The sequence below is a fragment of the Mesocricetus auratus genome, unplaced genomic scaffold (genome assembly GCF_017639785.1).
Source record: "Mesocricetus auratus isolate SY011 unplaced genomic scaffold, BCM_Maur_2.0 Super-Scaffold_100041, whole genome shotgun sequence".
Taxonomy (NCBI): domain Eukaryota; kingdom Metazoa; phylum Chordata; class Mammalia; order Rodentia; family Cricetidae; genus Mesocricetus; species Mesocricetus auratus.
The window spans coordinates 5656682-5673198 of NW_024429218.1; the positions used below are offsets into that span (position 1 = coordinate 5656682).

The 16517-nt window shown below is 47.8% G+C and overlaps 1 protein-coding gene across 1 annotated transcript; it reads right to left on the reverse strand.

The window, feature by feature from the left end:
- Positions 1 to 1859: 1859 nt before the first annotated feature.
- Positions 1860 to 15996, reverse strand: Reeld1 (reeler domain containing 1). Its single transcript, XM_040734824.1, is given in 5 exon segments — positions 1860 to 3172; positions 3174 to 3433; positions 5425 to 5507; positions 13775 to 14021; positions 15479 to 15996. Coding segments are annotated over 5 exon segments (771 nt in total). The 5' UTR covers positions 15582 to 15996; the 3' UTR covers positions 1860 to 3094.
- Positions 15997 to 16517: the final 521 nt, after the last annotated feature.

A 16517-nucleotide genomic window follows, 5' to 3' on the forward strand; every position in this document is an offset into this window, starting at 1 on the left:
TAGGGAGCGGTCCCGGGAAGGAAGTGACTTTGTGTGTGTGTGTGACCAAAGAATGGCGTAGACTGAAAGGCAGTGGCTGCCGTGGCATGTCACAGAGTAGACAGGTTACGTCACTGATGTCAGCTTAGTGCGCTGTTCATACGTAGGCAGCTAAGTACTGCACACATTAGTTCTGCTAGTATTGAAAGGGGTGGTGGTGGCGCACGCCTTTGATCCCAGCACTCGGGAGGCAGAGGCAGGCGGATCTCTGTGAGTTCGAGGCCAGCCTGATCTACAAGAGCTAGTTCCAGGACAGCCTCCAAAGCCACAGAGAAACCCTGTCTTGAAAAACCAAAAAAAGAAAAAAAAAAAAGGTGCTTTTGTGTGACCCACAGTTCTGGGGTGATGCTGGGCCTCGGAGATCTGCCATAAAGGTTCTACACCAAGCCTAATGTACCTGGAGAGGAGTCTGCATGGGTTTATGTGTTGTTACCCTCTCTGCTGCTGGGACTGGACACCTGGCAATTAAACCCTATGGGAAGGAAGATTTATTCTGGCTCACGGTTGTGGAGGAATTCCAGGCCATCCTGGCAGGGAAGGGAGGGCAGGGGTAACGGCAGTGGAAGTGTGCTTCGGAGACTCCCCATGATCAAGTCAGGGTCAATCATAATATTAACGCTTACCTGGAGAGAGCCACTTGCCACTCCAAAAAAGGTTACAAGCTGGGGACCAAGCTTTGAAAATAGGAGGTCCTGTTTCAGGATTTCTCTTCCTCTTGGCTGCTCTGCAGGGGCGCTGCCCCAGGCATTCCCCAGGGGGGAAAACGATGCCTGCTTATCACACAGGTCCTTACAGTAGAGGAGCAGTCTAGTTGGAAGGTGCAAAGAATTAAAGATAGCTGTAAAACCGCTGCTTGTGTCCCAACAAAGGTGAACGCCATCATCCACAGCTCTGAATGAGGGCTGGTTCTCAACAGTAGCAGAGGTGGAGAGAGTTAAATTGTGTAACACCCAAGGCCACGCCTTGGGAGAGCTGGGACTTCTGGTTACACGGACTGGGAGCCCTTCCTCTGGGAACAGCACTGTGTAAGAAGCCGCGGAGAGGAACCAGCTGCTCCACCGTCATCAGCAGCCCACCGAGTGCTCCTGGGAGTACTGGTAGATGGTGCCGCCCATTCACAGTAAGAAGAGCGTCCCTGCTCCACCCAGTGGCCCCAGAATCATGAAAGGTCTAAGTGGTGGGGTCAGACTTACTGGCGCACAGCTGTAGTCCCAGAACCCAGGGAGTGAGGCAGGAGGATTGGCACAAGGTTGAGATGAGCCTAGACTACCCTAGCGACTCCGTGCCAGCAGACTGAGACTCTCTGAAAGATAAATAGAGAAAATTAGTGGTGCTCCTGGCGGTCTTAATCTACCACATTGGGGGACACTGTGTTCTATATCAACAGGTAAAAAGTGCCACGGAATTTTATTTTCAACACACACACACACACACACACACACACACACACACACTCCCTCTTGTACAGGGAGATCTCACAGGTTTCCATGCTTGGTACACACCTGGTGTTACATGGCCAGGTAAGTGAACACCACCAATGGGATCTTTATCTTCATTTTGGGGAAGAAAAATATAAGAAGGCTCTTTTTGTTAGGCATGTGGAAGGAACATTTGTGGCCCTCCCTGGAATACAGTGTTTGTTTCTTTCCACAAGGTTCTTGGAACACATTTGTTTGTGAACATACAAGTTGCCTAGGTTTTCATGTACCTAATGATCCAAGTATTGCCTTATCCAGGATGCAGGAGGGCAGGGTCTCTCAGTCAATACCCAATGAACTAAAATAAACAGGGAAAAAGCAGGAGCAATACCGTTCTCAGACCCAATTTACACAGGTGAAAGGGCACAGTGAGCGAGTGTTCTTAGAACTGCTGAGCCTCTCCCCTCCATGGTATAGGAGCGCCAAGGGCAACACCACCAAGTTTCTGTCCCCGTAAATATCCACCCGCTGGTGTGGTTTATGTCTCCGTATTAATGCAGATGGTCACTCTGCAACGGGTTTATCTCTGGCAGGGCAGACAATCCCAATTTGTTCTCACACACGGGTACCAGTGTATGTGATCTTGAAGCTGTTGTTTGGTATCATGCTGTACCTGCACAGCCCTTGCCAAACCAAATGAACTTCACAGAGTTAGGAGAACAAGTCGTCTTCACCCATCACGTTTTCTTCCTGACATTCTCCGATGAACCAGGGAACAGCTGTTCTTCAAGCTGGCAGGTTGAGTTTAGCTTCACCTTTGGCAAAGGGCAGGCAGCATGGCCGGAAGCTGCTGGAAAACCCAAGTCCTTCATCAAGTGTAGAGGATGGGAAGACACACACCCATTGCACCTGATGGAAAGACATCTTGTTCCACTCGGGCTCACAGCCTTGCGCGCATGGACGCACCCCCAAGTGCACTCCATCGCGCGCTCTAAAGCTGTGCTCGCTCCGGGCCGCTCCCACAGGCCCCCTGCTTCAGGCAGACAGCCCGCCCTCACCTGCACCCGCCCCACCCAGTCAGACCTCCAACTAGTTCTGGAACTCTGGCTTTGAAACGAGCACTCCTTTCTGGGTGGTTCAGAGGGGCGCAGCGAGGGGTGTAGCTCCTTCTTTCTTGCAAGAGCTAAGCCCCAACACAATTCTTTCAAAGGGTTAGAGATGAGTCTCAGACACCACGGAGGAGAGAATGTCTATTTCTGCAGGTTCCTTAAGGCAACGGAGGAAGCTCCCCGGCCACAGGAGTCTAGTTAATGAGCAGGTTATACAATATTCATTGTGTTGAGTTTAACTCTTCAAACAGAACACCTAATTGCAAGATGGGAAAAAAGGAGCAAAATCACAGACACAAAGACAACAGCCCTGACGAGGAGCCCTCCGCTGATAGCCTACCCTTTCCTTCCTGACAGGAGGTACAGTGCACCCCGGCCTCACCGGGAATTCCTAGGAGCTCGGCTGTGACTAACACACTCTGCTGAGCCACTGAGGGGCCCAGCCCAAGAGTCTCTTCAGAGGACAGTTTTCTTGTCACCTGCAGAAAGAGGTTCAGCTGGGCTCCACGTGAGCCAAGACGCAGGCGTTCACCTGTCTTCTTGGCATGAACTCTCCGTTTCATCACTCCCGGCAGCGGCGTCTGTGGTAGGTTCCCCGAAGGACTCTTTCTGTCCACATGTGCCAATACTGCCAACAGAGACAGCCAAGGCCAGCAGCCAGGGCCACGCCCAGGGTGGCCCACAGGCAGATCAGAATCAGTAGCTGAGGAGTCCTGAGCTGGGTCTCCAGGTGGGCAGCGACTCTCTGGAGCTTCTCTCCAGGCCTTAGGTTGGTCCGCAGTGCTTTATTGACACAGGACTTCCTCAACAGTATCCCATAACACCCTGGGCAGCCGCCGCCTCCACTCGGTATTCCCTGTGCTTGGGCTCATGTAAAAAGCCGGCAGGGGGCCTTGATGCATCTGACGGACTCCTGGCTGTGCCAGGGGGGTGGAAACCAGGAGTTGGATTGGCTATCTTAGCTCCATTCCCAGGGAGGGTTTCAGGAGACCGGAAGTTCTGAGGCTTGGCAATATGGGCAGAGTACAGAGCAGGCCTCCTCATGGACCTATTAGAGACAGTCCTCTCGGCCTACAAGAGAAAAATGAAATCAAAGGAGCAGATCTTCGCCCGATTTGCAACTCACTGTGCTCCATAGACCCCAGACAGCAGTTGGAAGCTGGCCTCTCGCTTGTCTAGAGGAGACGGAGTAGAAGACTAGGTACAAAAGCATCTGTTATTGACAGGGACAGGTAGTTAGTGGAAAGCCCACTACAGCATGGGAGCTACTTACAAGGACGAACTTGGGGTCTTTTAAGAGGCTCCCAAACCCAAGCAGTGATTGGGTTATACCATTTTTGTTGTCTAAGAGCAATGAAGATATCTGCAGGAGGGGGTACCACTTATTCTTACCATGGGTTCCGATAACTTTAAGTGAGAATATTATACCATGTTTCAGTTTGAGATGTTTGACTTCTGAGATGTCAAAGGGAAGGTGAATCTTCCAGGTGTTTGCTTTACATTGCCCATTGATCTGACCACAGATACCGCACATTGTGGTTATAAAGTTATAAAAAGTGGCGGGGGGAGGAGGACAGGGGAAAGAGAAATTATTAAGCATAGTTAAGTGGGAAAACAAGCCCTGAAGCCATCAGTTTTTTACAACTGCCAGTAGCTTCAGACACTGGAAGGGCTGGTATTGGTTAGGACAAGGACACTCTGCATTATACACTTGCTTTCTCTCTGGCTTCAGCTGCTCCCCCGTTAGCTCTCTCCCAGCTGGACATGTCCCATTCTGGGACTAAATCCCCAAGCCTCACCCCCTGCAACCTCACTCTTACCTGTTCATCCTTATTCAAGGGCAGGCAAGTTTCCAAAGAATCAAAGCTTAGATCACCCTGAGCCCTGATGGGGATGGAAGAGAGGAAAGGACTCATAACATACTGGAAGCGGAAAGAAGGCTGTTTCCTGTTGCTGCTGTGTGTTTTAATGAAAGCAGATTTCCCTGGAATAAATCCTCATTTTGGAGACAGACACCAGAAAGGAGAGCTGGGAGAGAGAGGTATGAGAAGAACAGCCAAGAACTCATGAGTACGGCCATTTGTTTAGTACTTAACACACAAGCTACATTTGCCCTTGATATTAAAAGTGTATTTCAGATATTAAAAGTGTATTTTATGTATTTCACACATCTCAGAGTTCAGTTTCCCTGAGTTATCATACCCAGCTCGTCTAACCAGCAGCTCTGCTTCTATGAAGATACACCAGACACCTAAGGATAAATTTGGCCAACACCTTTTTTTTGTCAGACTCCTAAACACTCAAGTGGTTAGCCCTGTCCAACTCAGTGGCCCACTCCATGAGCTTTTCCCTATGGTGGGTGCTTGGGATGTAATCAAAGCTGTCCAGGGAGTCTTCTCTGAGGGTCGCAAGCCTCTCCAAACTGTGGACATCCGGGGAAGGTTGTGGGGTTGGGTTGCCCTGTCTGCCCGGTTGCTGGCCACTGGCGCTCACAGTAGACACTTATGAAGGTGACTGGGTCAGACTCTCTGTACCCCCAGGGAACATTGTCACGTAAGGCTGGCAGAATCATCTTCAGCTCCTGAGAGGACAAAGGCAAAGACTTCTGAGGGTGTCTGTATTAGAGATAAAGGGGCAGAGATGAACCCACAGAGACAGGGGCGTTCTGGCTAGGATTGGCGGGCATGAAGACTGTGAGGACAGGGTAGGTAGTGGAGACACTAATGTGCTTTCAGGGTGATCATGAGTGAGAGTCGCTGAGTGTCAACATTCAAGCAATCGGCACAGTGACACAAAGCCCCGGCGAGGTACCAAAGTACCTATTTCTTAACATCCTTTTAAAAGAGGACGTCTCTCACCTTTCTGGACTTGTGCATTCTTAATGACCATTGTGAAGGGGCTACAGCGACCGATGGACCGTTCCCTACCATGGCCCCCACCTCTACTGGAGCAGTAGAGGGTAAAGAGAACAGCATGACTCATGAACAGAGCAGCTGGGGGCAGGTGGGCTGTGTCCCTCTGATGGAGGGCACCAACCTCAGACCTTGTGTCTGTGCAGCAGTGTGGGGACCACAGCAAGGAGGAGGGTGTGCGTGCTGGTCTTACACACCCCGCTCAGCAGTTCATACACACTTGTGCTTACAGTCACGTCCCAACGGTGCCTGACAGCACACATTTACTCAACGCTTCCTCAGTACTGCAATTCCCTATATCTTTTCATCTCTGCAAAAACTGCCATTAATTAGAAGAAAAGTAGAAGCCTGAAAATCAGGGTTTTTTTTTTTAAAGCCTTAGAACTTTCTGTCATAATATTAACACCGAGTCTCCCCGGTGGCAATAATGACTTCAGCGTCTGCCTTGAGTAGAGACAAAAATCATTCCCGTCTACTGTCTGATTTCCCATTGGCATCCAGCTAATGCTGTAGGGCAAATGGAAAGTTACTGGGGACCCTTTCAAATGTGAGGGCCCAGAGCAACAGAAACGGGGCCGTGCATGGGCAAGAACGCACTGCAGACAGAGATTATTGTCTGGGTTCAAGAGTCAGCCATTCCTGACTCTGGACAGTGTCCTCAACAACTGTTTCTTTATTTTAAAAAGACGTCTTTTATTTAAGCGTCATATGTGCGTAGGGGAGTTATGTGCACACAGTGCTGGTGCCTGCTGCATCCAGAGGCAACAGATCTCCTGGAGACAGAGCTACAGGTGCTGCACTTACAGAGCTACAGCCTTCTGCAAGAGCAGTGCACACTCTTAGCTGCTGGACCATCTCTCTAGCTCTGACAATCAGTTTCTTCATTTCTTCAAAAGCACCTGAGGAGCAAAGTCACATTAGAGATGTCACACAGGAGAGAAGCATGGTTCTTGGCATGGAGGCAGCAGGCACAGAGGGTCAGCTATGGGGGTGACCAAAGTGACAGGCAGTGTTTGTCCATACAGTGTGGTTCAAGTTCTCGGGCCACTGCAGAACACTCTTCTGCTCCGGTGTTTTCTTCTCTCAGAAAGTTGAGGGAAACAGCATCCTAGCTCAGATACATAGTAAATGGACAGTCTGGAATTCCTACAATCTGGGTATCTTCTACAGGCCCACCGCATGCTACAGTTTGTTGTGGTGGCCAGAGATGCAGAAACGAGCAGACCTAGAATTGTCTCTGAACCTACAGTCTAGGGAGAGAGATCCTTGTATGACCAACCTTAAAAGCTGGATAGGATTGTGGGGACAGCAGACCTTGAGCAGAAACCCACTTCCCCTTCGGCCTGGGAGCAGGCAGCTGTGAGATGTTTACTGAAAACAATTCAGTGCTATAAAGCTCTTGATAGGGCTCAGATAAGGGCTTGCTCACTGAAACACGATGACTTTGACACCCCCTACGGCTGGCTAGATGCTTCTTCCTGTCCCCCCTGCTGTGTCTCCCCGATTCTGGGGCCGGAGATTAAACCACCAGCCAGGAGGGTGAGAAGTCTGGAAAGAATTGTATATAGATGGATGACAGAAGTCCTTAAAAAGGGAAGCATTTTTTTCTTGGAGACTTCTCTCTCCTAAGCAGACTTGGAGTCTCCTCCTAAGCTGACTTGGGAAGCATAAAGTTTTCTTAAAGCAACCGACCCATCTCTGTGTCATCTATCCCGACCACCTCGCTACATTCTCGGATGCAGGCTACACAGCAGGTGCGACAATTGGAGGATCCCACCGAGATCATAAAAACGAGGTAAGTGAGCGGGTTCGTTTTCTGGCCAGGGACAGATTGGGGAAAATAGAAAAGAAATGATGAGAAATAGTCCCTGGAAGTTTAAATTACAGTATTATGTAAAAAAGTTACTTAAAGAACAGGGGACTACAACCATGGAAGGCTTTTTAATATGGATTGAACGTGTGAGTCCATGGTTCATTACTGGGGGAGGCTTAAATGTCCCAGATTGGAAGGATGTTCGCTATGATCTTTAGAGTTGGGTGTTGGTGGCATATGCCTTTAATCCCAACACTCGAGAGACAGAGGTAGGTAGGATGGAGGCCATCCTTGTCTATAGAGCGAGTTCCAGGACAGCCTCCAAAAGGATAGAGAGAAACCCAGTCAAAAGAAAAAAAAAAGGAGGGTAACATAAGAAATAAAATAAAAAATCTCCAGTCTTTCACCTGATCCACTGAGGTCAGGAAAGTAAAGGAAAACTCAGAGATCTAAAAGGATAGCCAACAAGTAAGGCTATAAGTATGTATTAAAAAGGGGGTACCAAGCTAGAGGTACCAAATTAAATGTCTAGGCCTTTGCCTGACAAAGGTCAGGAAAGCAAGGGGAACCTAAGAAGTTGCCCTCAGTTGGAGGGTGGATTGGAGGATCATCCTCAATGGGAGGATGGATTAAAGATGGGTAAATTAAAAAAATTGGTAAAGTTAATAAATGAGGCCAGTCTTTCACCTGATCCACTGAGGTCAAAAAAGTAAAGGTAAACTGAGAGATTTAAAAGACTGGCCAACAAGTAAGGCTATAAGGATGTATTAAAAGGGGGTACCAAGCTAGGGGTACCAGATTAAATGTCTAGGCCCTTGCCTGACAAAGGTCAGGAAAGCAAGGGGAACCTAAAAAGTTGCCCTCAGTTGGAGGGTGGATTGGAGGATCATCCTCAATGGGAGGATAGATTAAAGATGGGTAAATTAAAAAAAATTGGTAAAGTTAATAAATGAGGCCAGTCTTTCACCTGATCCACTGAGGTCAAAAAAGTAAAGGTAAACTGAGAGATTTAAAAGACTGGCCAACAAGTAAGGCTATAAGGATGTATTAAAAAGGGGGTACCAAGCTAGGGGTACCAGATTAAATGTCTAGGCCCTTGCCTGACAAAGGTCAGGAAAGCAAGGGGAACCTAAAAAGTTGCCCTCAGTTGGAGGGTGGATTGGAGGATCATCCTCAATGGGAGGATAGATTAAAGATGGGTAAATTTAAAAAATTGGTAAAGTTAATAAATGAGGTATTAGTATTCAGTAAAGAAAAAGACAAAGTTATATAAAATAAAAATGTTTGGTTACATTTATATGAGGTAGGTTATTGATACAAATTTAAGGTCAATTTTGTGAGTCATCTCTAAAAACTTTTGGCAAAAGCCTGGCCTTTCCACTTTGTATCTACAGAATTACAAGGAGTGGGTATGGCTGTAGCCCCTGAGTGTAGCTCAAAACTTCTCTAATGAAGAAATGATGAGGGACATACAGGACTTTTTCAACCTTTTGTTTTAATTCAAAGATTGACTGGAGTTATTCTGTTAAAGAAGTTTCAGTTCAACAAACTAATCATAACCTAGGCAAAAGGAGAGACATGTATGCATGGTCTGTGTGTATGGAGGTGGCCACGTCAGTATGTATGAAGTGTGAAATGTAAATGCGTGAATGTTGACAAAAGCAACTGTTCTAATTGCCTTGGATATGATTAAAGGGATACTTAAATCCCTTCAAACAGTTAAAAACTACCTAAATCGATTTAGATATAGCCAAAAGAAACATCCAGTCAGTCAGTTAATATTTTAACAAAAAATTCAAGTTAAGCCCTCAGAGCCAGTCAAAAAAAAAAAAAAAGAGAGAGAGAGAGAGAGGTTTCTTCAGGGAACTGCCCTGCTGCTTTGGCAGGCCCCCACCCCCAAAGGTGTCTATGTAGATGCAAATTAGGCCTTGTCAGTTCAGATGCAAACAGGGCCTTGTCAGCTAGTGAGAGCTACAGGTTAAAAAAAAAAGGGGACTATTTGGGTCATAGTATAGTTTACAATCCTTAAATGATTCTCAAAGGTGCTTAATGGTTATGTCCCTTTTAAAGGACATCTACTAATAATTTAAATAGTGATCCCAATTCACCTAGATAGTTGACTAAGGAGGGTAGACAAATCCTTCTACTGTTATGGTCCAACTTCAACAGTTCAAACAAAATTTAAAAATAAAAGGGGGAGTAATGTCCCCAGTCCCCACATGATTCATTAAATAATCCACTCCTCATTTAAAAATTTTTAAAATGTAAATGCCAGTGAGGAATCTGCTTCAGACAGATTCTGACGTAATGAAAGTTAAACAACTATTACTCAGGTCAAATGGAAACATCCATACACTAGACAGTAGAGAAGACCCTAATTTGGGGTCGAGGGCATGTTTGTGTTTTCTTACAGGAAAAGAATAAAGCTTCAGTAGCTGTCACAACATTTGGTGAGATATATGGAGCAGAGAAAACTGGACCTGAGACCGTGGGAGCCTACTCAAGCCAGTTCGAGATCTCCTAAATCAGTGCTCCTGACCCTTGATGTCATCAAATCTACAGCCCGAGAAAGAAATAAAATAGTCAGTTCAAGATTTCTAGTTTCTCATCAGGCCTGCTACATCAACCTCCTGGACCTGTGAGTTTTCATCATCAAGCCAACAGAAAAAAAAAGGACCCATTTAAAACATTTGGACATTGGTATGGACTGTAATGAGTGGCAAAAGCCTCTTTTCAGTATTTGAACAGGACATGGTCACTTGAAATATCAGACTCGGTAGTTCCTGTTTCTGGAATCACAGTGTGTTTTTCTGGAGAAATGTGGTTTGTCCTGGTGCGACAAAAAGACTTTGACTCGGGTTACATGTTCGGTTGATACTACTGACATTAAATCGACAGACTACATCACCACAGGAACAAATTGGTACTCTGTAAATAGTGCAACAAGCCTCTTGTTCATATTTTTTATAATGCTACATGTGTAACATCAATGATTGTACCTAATGTATCTGTGCAAGTGCACTCTCTAATGCTTTCCTAAGTAGATCTTAAAATGATTGTAAACTTTATCACTATTTTGACCGTCAAATTGTAACTATAAATCACCCTTGTAACAAAGAAAGGCTGGTGGTAGAATGCTAAGGCCCAAATCGGGGGGGGGAATGGGCAGGTGACAGAGAGGCGCTATGTCAGTGGGGGTCCTAGGAATGGTAACAGTGGCAGTAGGCATTCTGACTTCATGCTGAGTTCAAAGTGCCTTAGCCCATGGCAATCCCGATAGCCATAAAGCCTTATTACAAATGATTTTAAGGTTGGGGCACTCTTTTGACGGGCAACCTGTGGGGAAGACCCCTCCCACCTAAGACAGGGGTTCAAGGTCCCCCAAAGACGGGCCAGGGAGGGTGACCCTACTTGACCTAAGCCAGGAGTGCCTCATTTAAAAATAAAAAGGGGTGAATTGTGGGGACACCAGACCTTGAGCAGAAACCCACTTCCCCTTCGGCCTGGGAGCAGGCAGCTGTGTAATGTTTACTGAAAACAATTCAGTGCTTTAAAGCTTGATAGGGCTCAGATAAGGGCTCGCTCACTGAAAAACCATGACTTTGACACCCCCTATGGCTAGATGCCTCTTCCTGCCCCCTGTGGTGTCTCCCCGATTCTGGGGCCGGAGATTAAACCACCAGCCAGGAGGGTGAGAAGTCTGGAAAGAATTGTATATAGATGGATGACAGAAGTCCTTAAAAAGGGAAGCATTTTTTTCTTGGAGACTTCTCTCTCCTAAGCAGACTTGGAGTCTCCTCCTAAGCTGACTTGGGAAGCATAAAGTTTTCTTAAAGCAACCGACCGGTCTCTGTGTCATCTATCCCGACCACCTCGCTACATTCTCGGATGCAGGCTACACAGCAGGTGCCAGAGATGCAGAAACAAGCAGACCTAGAATTGTCTCTGAACCTACAGTCTAGGGAGAGAGATCCTTGTATGACCAACCTTAAAAGCTGGATAGGATGATCAGAGCTCAGGAACGAAACAATTATCTTCCTGCTGTGCTAGTATGAACAGTACCCCACACCCCCATTCTTCAGCACAATAGCAGTGAGCGGGGAGCCAGTAGGTGGTAGGTGAGTCCCCGGCTGGGGAAGGGAGTAGGGAGTTGACTCTCATGCACGGGAGGGTGTGTGAAGGCACCATCTGGCTCTTAACCAGACATGGAAGCCATCTAGGATCCCTCAGCCTCCAGAACTGTAAGAAAATACACTTCCAAAGTGAGGCGTTGAGCTGCGAGCCTGAACGGACTATGGCGCTCGCCTACCAAGAAGAAAAGGAAAGTTTCACCAAGGAGCCAATGAAAACCACCCCGGAAGTCATGTGGGTCTTTAAGGGACAGCAGTTCAGGGTTGTCGGAGGGTAGGCACACTCCATTGATCATACCCAATGGAGCAGGACAGGTTCCCACAGTGTCAGGGGGTGGGGGTGCTCTGTGGGCAGAGATGTTTCAGAAACATATCTGCTCTTTCCCAGTTTGAATAAGCTATAAGTTTTAACTTCTAAAATCTTACTAGAGAATTTTACTCATACCTGCCAGCATACCCCCCCCCACAGTCCTTTTCCTTGGGGGTCACCAGTGTCCTTGTAGCCAGGTGGGAAAGGCAGGACTGCAGGAGGAGGGGAGTGGGCGGCACCATGTCACCCTGGTGGCTACCTAGGCTGGCACCCAATACTACAGGATGGCGCCGGGCTGCCGCCATGCCAGGCAGACATCCTAGAGGCTGGGATTCCTGCATGGAAGTGTGGTGCTTCTTCTGAAGTCTCATCCCACTTGGTTCACACTAAAGCAGACTGGTTATTCCTGGAATCGGAATGCAACATTTGCCTGACTTATCAAATAAGACGTGCCACTCTGAAGACATGTCCGATGTGGGGCTCTGCTCTGAGCCTGTGGTCTCTGCTGTGCGTCTAGGGGTGTCTTGGTGAGAAAGCTGGAGGAGCTGTATAATCGGCAGAACCAGAAAGGTTTGGGGGCAAAGCCAGGTTAGGGAGGGTTGGCTGCTGCTACTGACAGACTGCTGACCATGTCTGTGGCCAGATCTGTCAGCCTGAGCAAACGCCAACAAACAGTGACTTATGGGACAGGGTGGTGGCACACGCCTTTAATTCTAGCACTCAGGAGGCAGAGGCAGGTGGATCTCTGTGAGTTCAGTGCTATCCTGGTTTACACAGGGCTACACAGTGAGCTCTGTCAAAAAGAAAAAAGAAAAAAAAAGAGCAACAGATTGTTTCGGCTTGTTAACTCCAAAGCGGACACAGTCCATCTTGGTGGGGAGGGCATGGCTGCAAGACTTTAAGACGGGCCTGGCAGTCAGGAAATGGACGTCAGGCCAGGTTATAAAACCTCAAAGCCTGGCTCCTGCAACATACTTTCTTAGCAAGACAACACCTCCTAAAGTTTGCATAACCTTCTCAGACAGCGCCACCTACTGGACACCGAGTGCTCAAACACTTGAGCCTGTGGAGGACATTGCTCAAACTACCTCTGAGATCATTATGAGTGTATTTGTTTAGAAACTTTTCATAAAGGGAAATAATGGGATGTTTCCACATCGCAGGAACCTTTAATTAAATCATTTTTAAAGCAAGTTGGGGGGTTTGGATAATTTGTTTTAGCTTTATTTGTTTCTTTTATAAACAGATCATGGGCAATGAAATATAAAATCATGTGCAGGTAAGCTTAGGAAAAGGTGGCTTCCCAGTGAGACTCTGTTATTGCTCATTCTCCTCCAGTCTAGCCCACAAAGAGCCTTCTGCCTAGTTTGGAAAATAATGACAAGTGGACAAAGGGCTAGGGGTGTAGCTCAATGGGTGTGTATATATATATATTGCTTGTCAGTATGCATGAAGCCTGGGTTCCAGCACTGGATAACCCGGCATGGTGGTGAGTGCCTGTAACCCTGGAACTTAGGAGATGGAGGCCAGGGGATCCAACGTTCAAAGTCATCTTTGGCACATAGCAATGTTGAGACCAGTCTATCTAAAAACTAATTATTTCAATTGTATGGGATTTTATAATACAGGAAAAAAGGGGTTAAAGAGAGAAAGCAGAGGAGGAAGAGGAAGAGAAGGAGGAGGAAGAGGGAGGGAGAGGATGAGGATGAGGATAAGGGAGGAGGAGGAGGAGGAGGAGGAGCTCATCTCCCAGCTTCACAGATCCAAAGGACACTGAAACACTGTGCTCCCTGTAAGCCTAGAGTCCTTCCAAGGAGGTGTGTGCTGTCTTCTGGTTTTGAAGCAGTTTTACTGCCCTCGCCCTGGGGACCCAACTTAATTCAGTGTATTGAGTTAATAAAACATGCTTGTTGCAACAATGCTGACCATGCAAGTGGTCCCCCCGCCCCCCAGCCACCATCATGTCCCCGGAGGCAGCTGCTGCTGCTCGGGCAGGTGTATTTGCTTGGTTTGTGGGGACAGGAGCCTGCAATGGTAAACTACAGGTCCAAAGAGAGCACTTGGAAATGATGATGACAGGCGGGCTTGTGAGCAACTGGCAAGCAGTACCCGGCAGTTCCTTCAGCAGCGTGTGGCTGGCCTCTGCCAGGGGCTGCTGCTGGTGATCCTGGCTCCACACGGTGGACGCTGGCAGAGTGGACTCCACTATGTGTCTGTTGAGACACAACACATGGTTTGACCCTGGCCCAGTAAACAAAATACGACTTGATGGCTGATAGCAGAAACAAAAGCAGGGACTCATAGATTGGTTTTCCAGTAAGTAACTCCCTGGACCACCCCATACGGGGAGAGAACATGCTAGAAGCTAGAGGACAAGAGTCCAATGGACAGAACTGTCTCCCTTTGGGTGACTTCACTCCCTTAAAATAGTACCGTTAGATAGCCATCAGGAGAGCGTCTATAGCCACCAGTTTCCCCTCCTGGGGAAATCAGTTGCATAGGATTACCACCAAACCAAACCTGTCTCTAACCTGTAACCTCCACATGGGGGTGACTCAGCCAGATCTGATGCAAGACTGCCCCCTGCCTAGCTACCTGCCTGCTTGGTGGAATACTATTGGCCCTTAATTCCTCATGTCACCTTACCCTATCCCAAGATTCCCATCCCCTACCTCAGCCCTATATAAGTTCCTGTGTGTTGGAATAAATCAAGATCCTGCTTCGACAGACTCCCGACTCAGTGTGTGCCCCCCCAGTAACTAATGGGGGGAAGGTCTGAGTCGTAGACACACACTCACCATCCCGCTCAGCCCCGGGAAGAGGCAGGCTGGACCCGCCCCCCCCCCCCGCTCTACCTGCAGGGAGGACCCTGAAATAAAGTCAAGTCTCATTTTGAGTAACAACACTTGTGCAGTACTGTGTAAGTACTCCATACAGCACTTATATATATTGTAAGTGTCAGGTTACTATTGTGAGGCATTGGCCTAAACAACCCTGTCCATACTGCTCTTTTAGTCCCATAAAACCCTAGGAGGCACATGCTGGGATTAGTATGCCGAGTTTTGTTTACATGTATATGTGTACTGGTTTACGTGTGTGCATGTGTGCATGCATGTGGACACGTGTGTTTGCATGTGTGTAGGTGAGAGGTCAGTACTGGGTGTCATTCATCAGGCATGTCCACCTTGCTGTTTGACACAGAGCTGATTCAGATAGGCTAGGAGACCACAGAGTCCTGGGATTTGCTGGTCTGTGGCTGCCCAGTGCTGGGATTACACGTGGGCTGCGTGCCCACTTTTTAATGTGTGTCCAGGGGACTGCACTCAGGTCCTCATGCCTGTGCAGCCAGGACTTGGCAGGCTCAGCTGTCTCCTCAGCCCTGCTTCCTCGTTGAGATGGGTCATTGCTGTCGCACTAGCTGGCCTGAACTCCTGGGCTCAGCGATCCTCCTGCCGTAGCCACTTAGCAGGTGTGAGTACCTTCTCCTTTGCTACCTGCTCTCAGAGGCCAGCTAAGATGCTTATGCTCTACGAAGATGGGGATAGCACATTCCAGGACTGAGGATGAGGGCCAGGGAGGCTGGGGACCGAACTCTGCTCCAGGTACGCTCTGTGCAGGCTCCCTAATGTAGTTAGGACCCAACACCTGTTCTAAAGCAGCTAAGGGGGAAGAGAAATCTGAAAGGGGGAAGGGACCCCCTCCCCAAACTATGTGGGCTCAGTTACACTGTGCTCTCTCACAGAAACCTAATCCCCACAGGTTGGGCAGGAGCTTTCCACATGAAAAAGAGCTTCCTCTTCCGGGTCTCGTTAGAGTGAGTGACAGTGTCTGCCTCTTGAAAACAAGGCATCCGTTAGAATGGGGAGGAGACGTAGGTGCCAGCTGTCCGTCACCAGTCACTGCGAGCCTGCAGCAGAGACCCAGGTCTTGACTGCTTCCCTCAGACACCGCAACGGGAAGGAAGCAACAGTTCAAAGAGGCTCGCTCCACTCAGTCACACTGCCACTTCCAAGACCAGAGTCCAAGTCCACTCCTCCCCACAGGAGCGCAGTTCATTAGTGGGGAAAATGGAACTCCTATCTCATGCCAAAATAACAAGGTGTAAAAAGCGGCTGGAAAGACGACTCGGGTTAAGGGCAATTGCTCACGTCAGGCAGCTTAAAACAGCCTGCAGCTCCAGGTCCAGGGGATCTGAGGCCTCTCTGGACACCATAGGCACCTGCACACACATGGGTGTAGTCTCACATACACACACATGGGGGTACAGTCTCTCACACACACACGGGGTATAGTCTCTCTCTCTCACACACACACACACAGTACAGTCTCATTTGCACATACATGGGGTATACTCTCTCTTTCTCACACACACACATCGCACATACACACACACACACACGGGGGGTGGCAAGAAATATCTTTAAAGGTTATCTTAAAATGCACTAAAAATTCCTACAAACATTAGTCTTGTTTTCTTTTAAAAAGTTATTGAAGTTAAGATTCTCTAAGCAAAATCCACAGTGTGTTTCCACCCCCAGAACTATTTGGTTTTCATTCATTTATTTTATTTTTATCACTTGATTATAGCAATCCCACAAATGAAGACATCACCCAGCTACTTTAAGGAAGCCACTCATACAGACAATTTCCCAGTACCAAACTCTACGTGTACAGCGAAGGTCTATACAGTGATATCAGACAGTCTATACAGTGATATCAGACAGTCTATACAGTGAGATCAGACAGTCTATACAGTGAGATCAGACAGTCTATACAGTGAGATCAG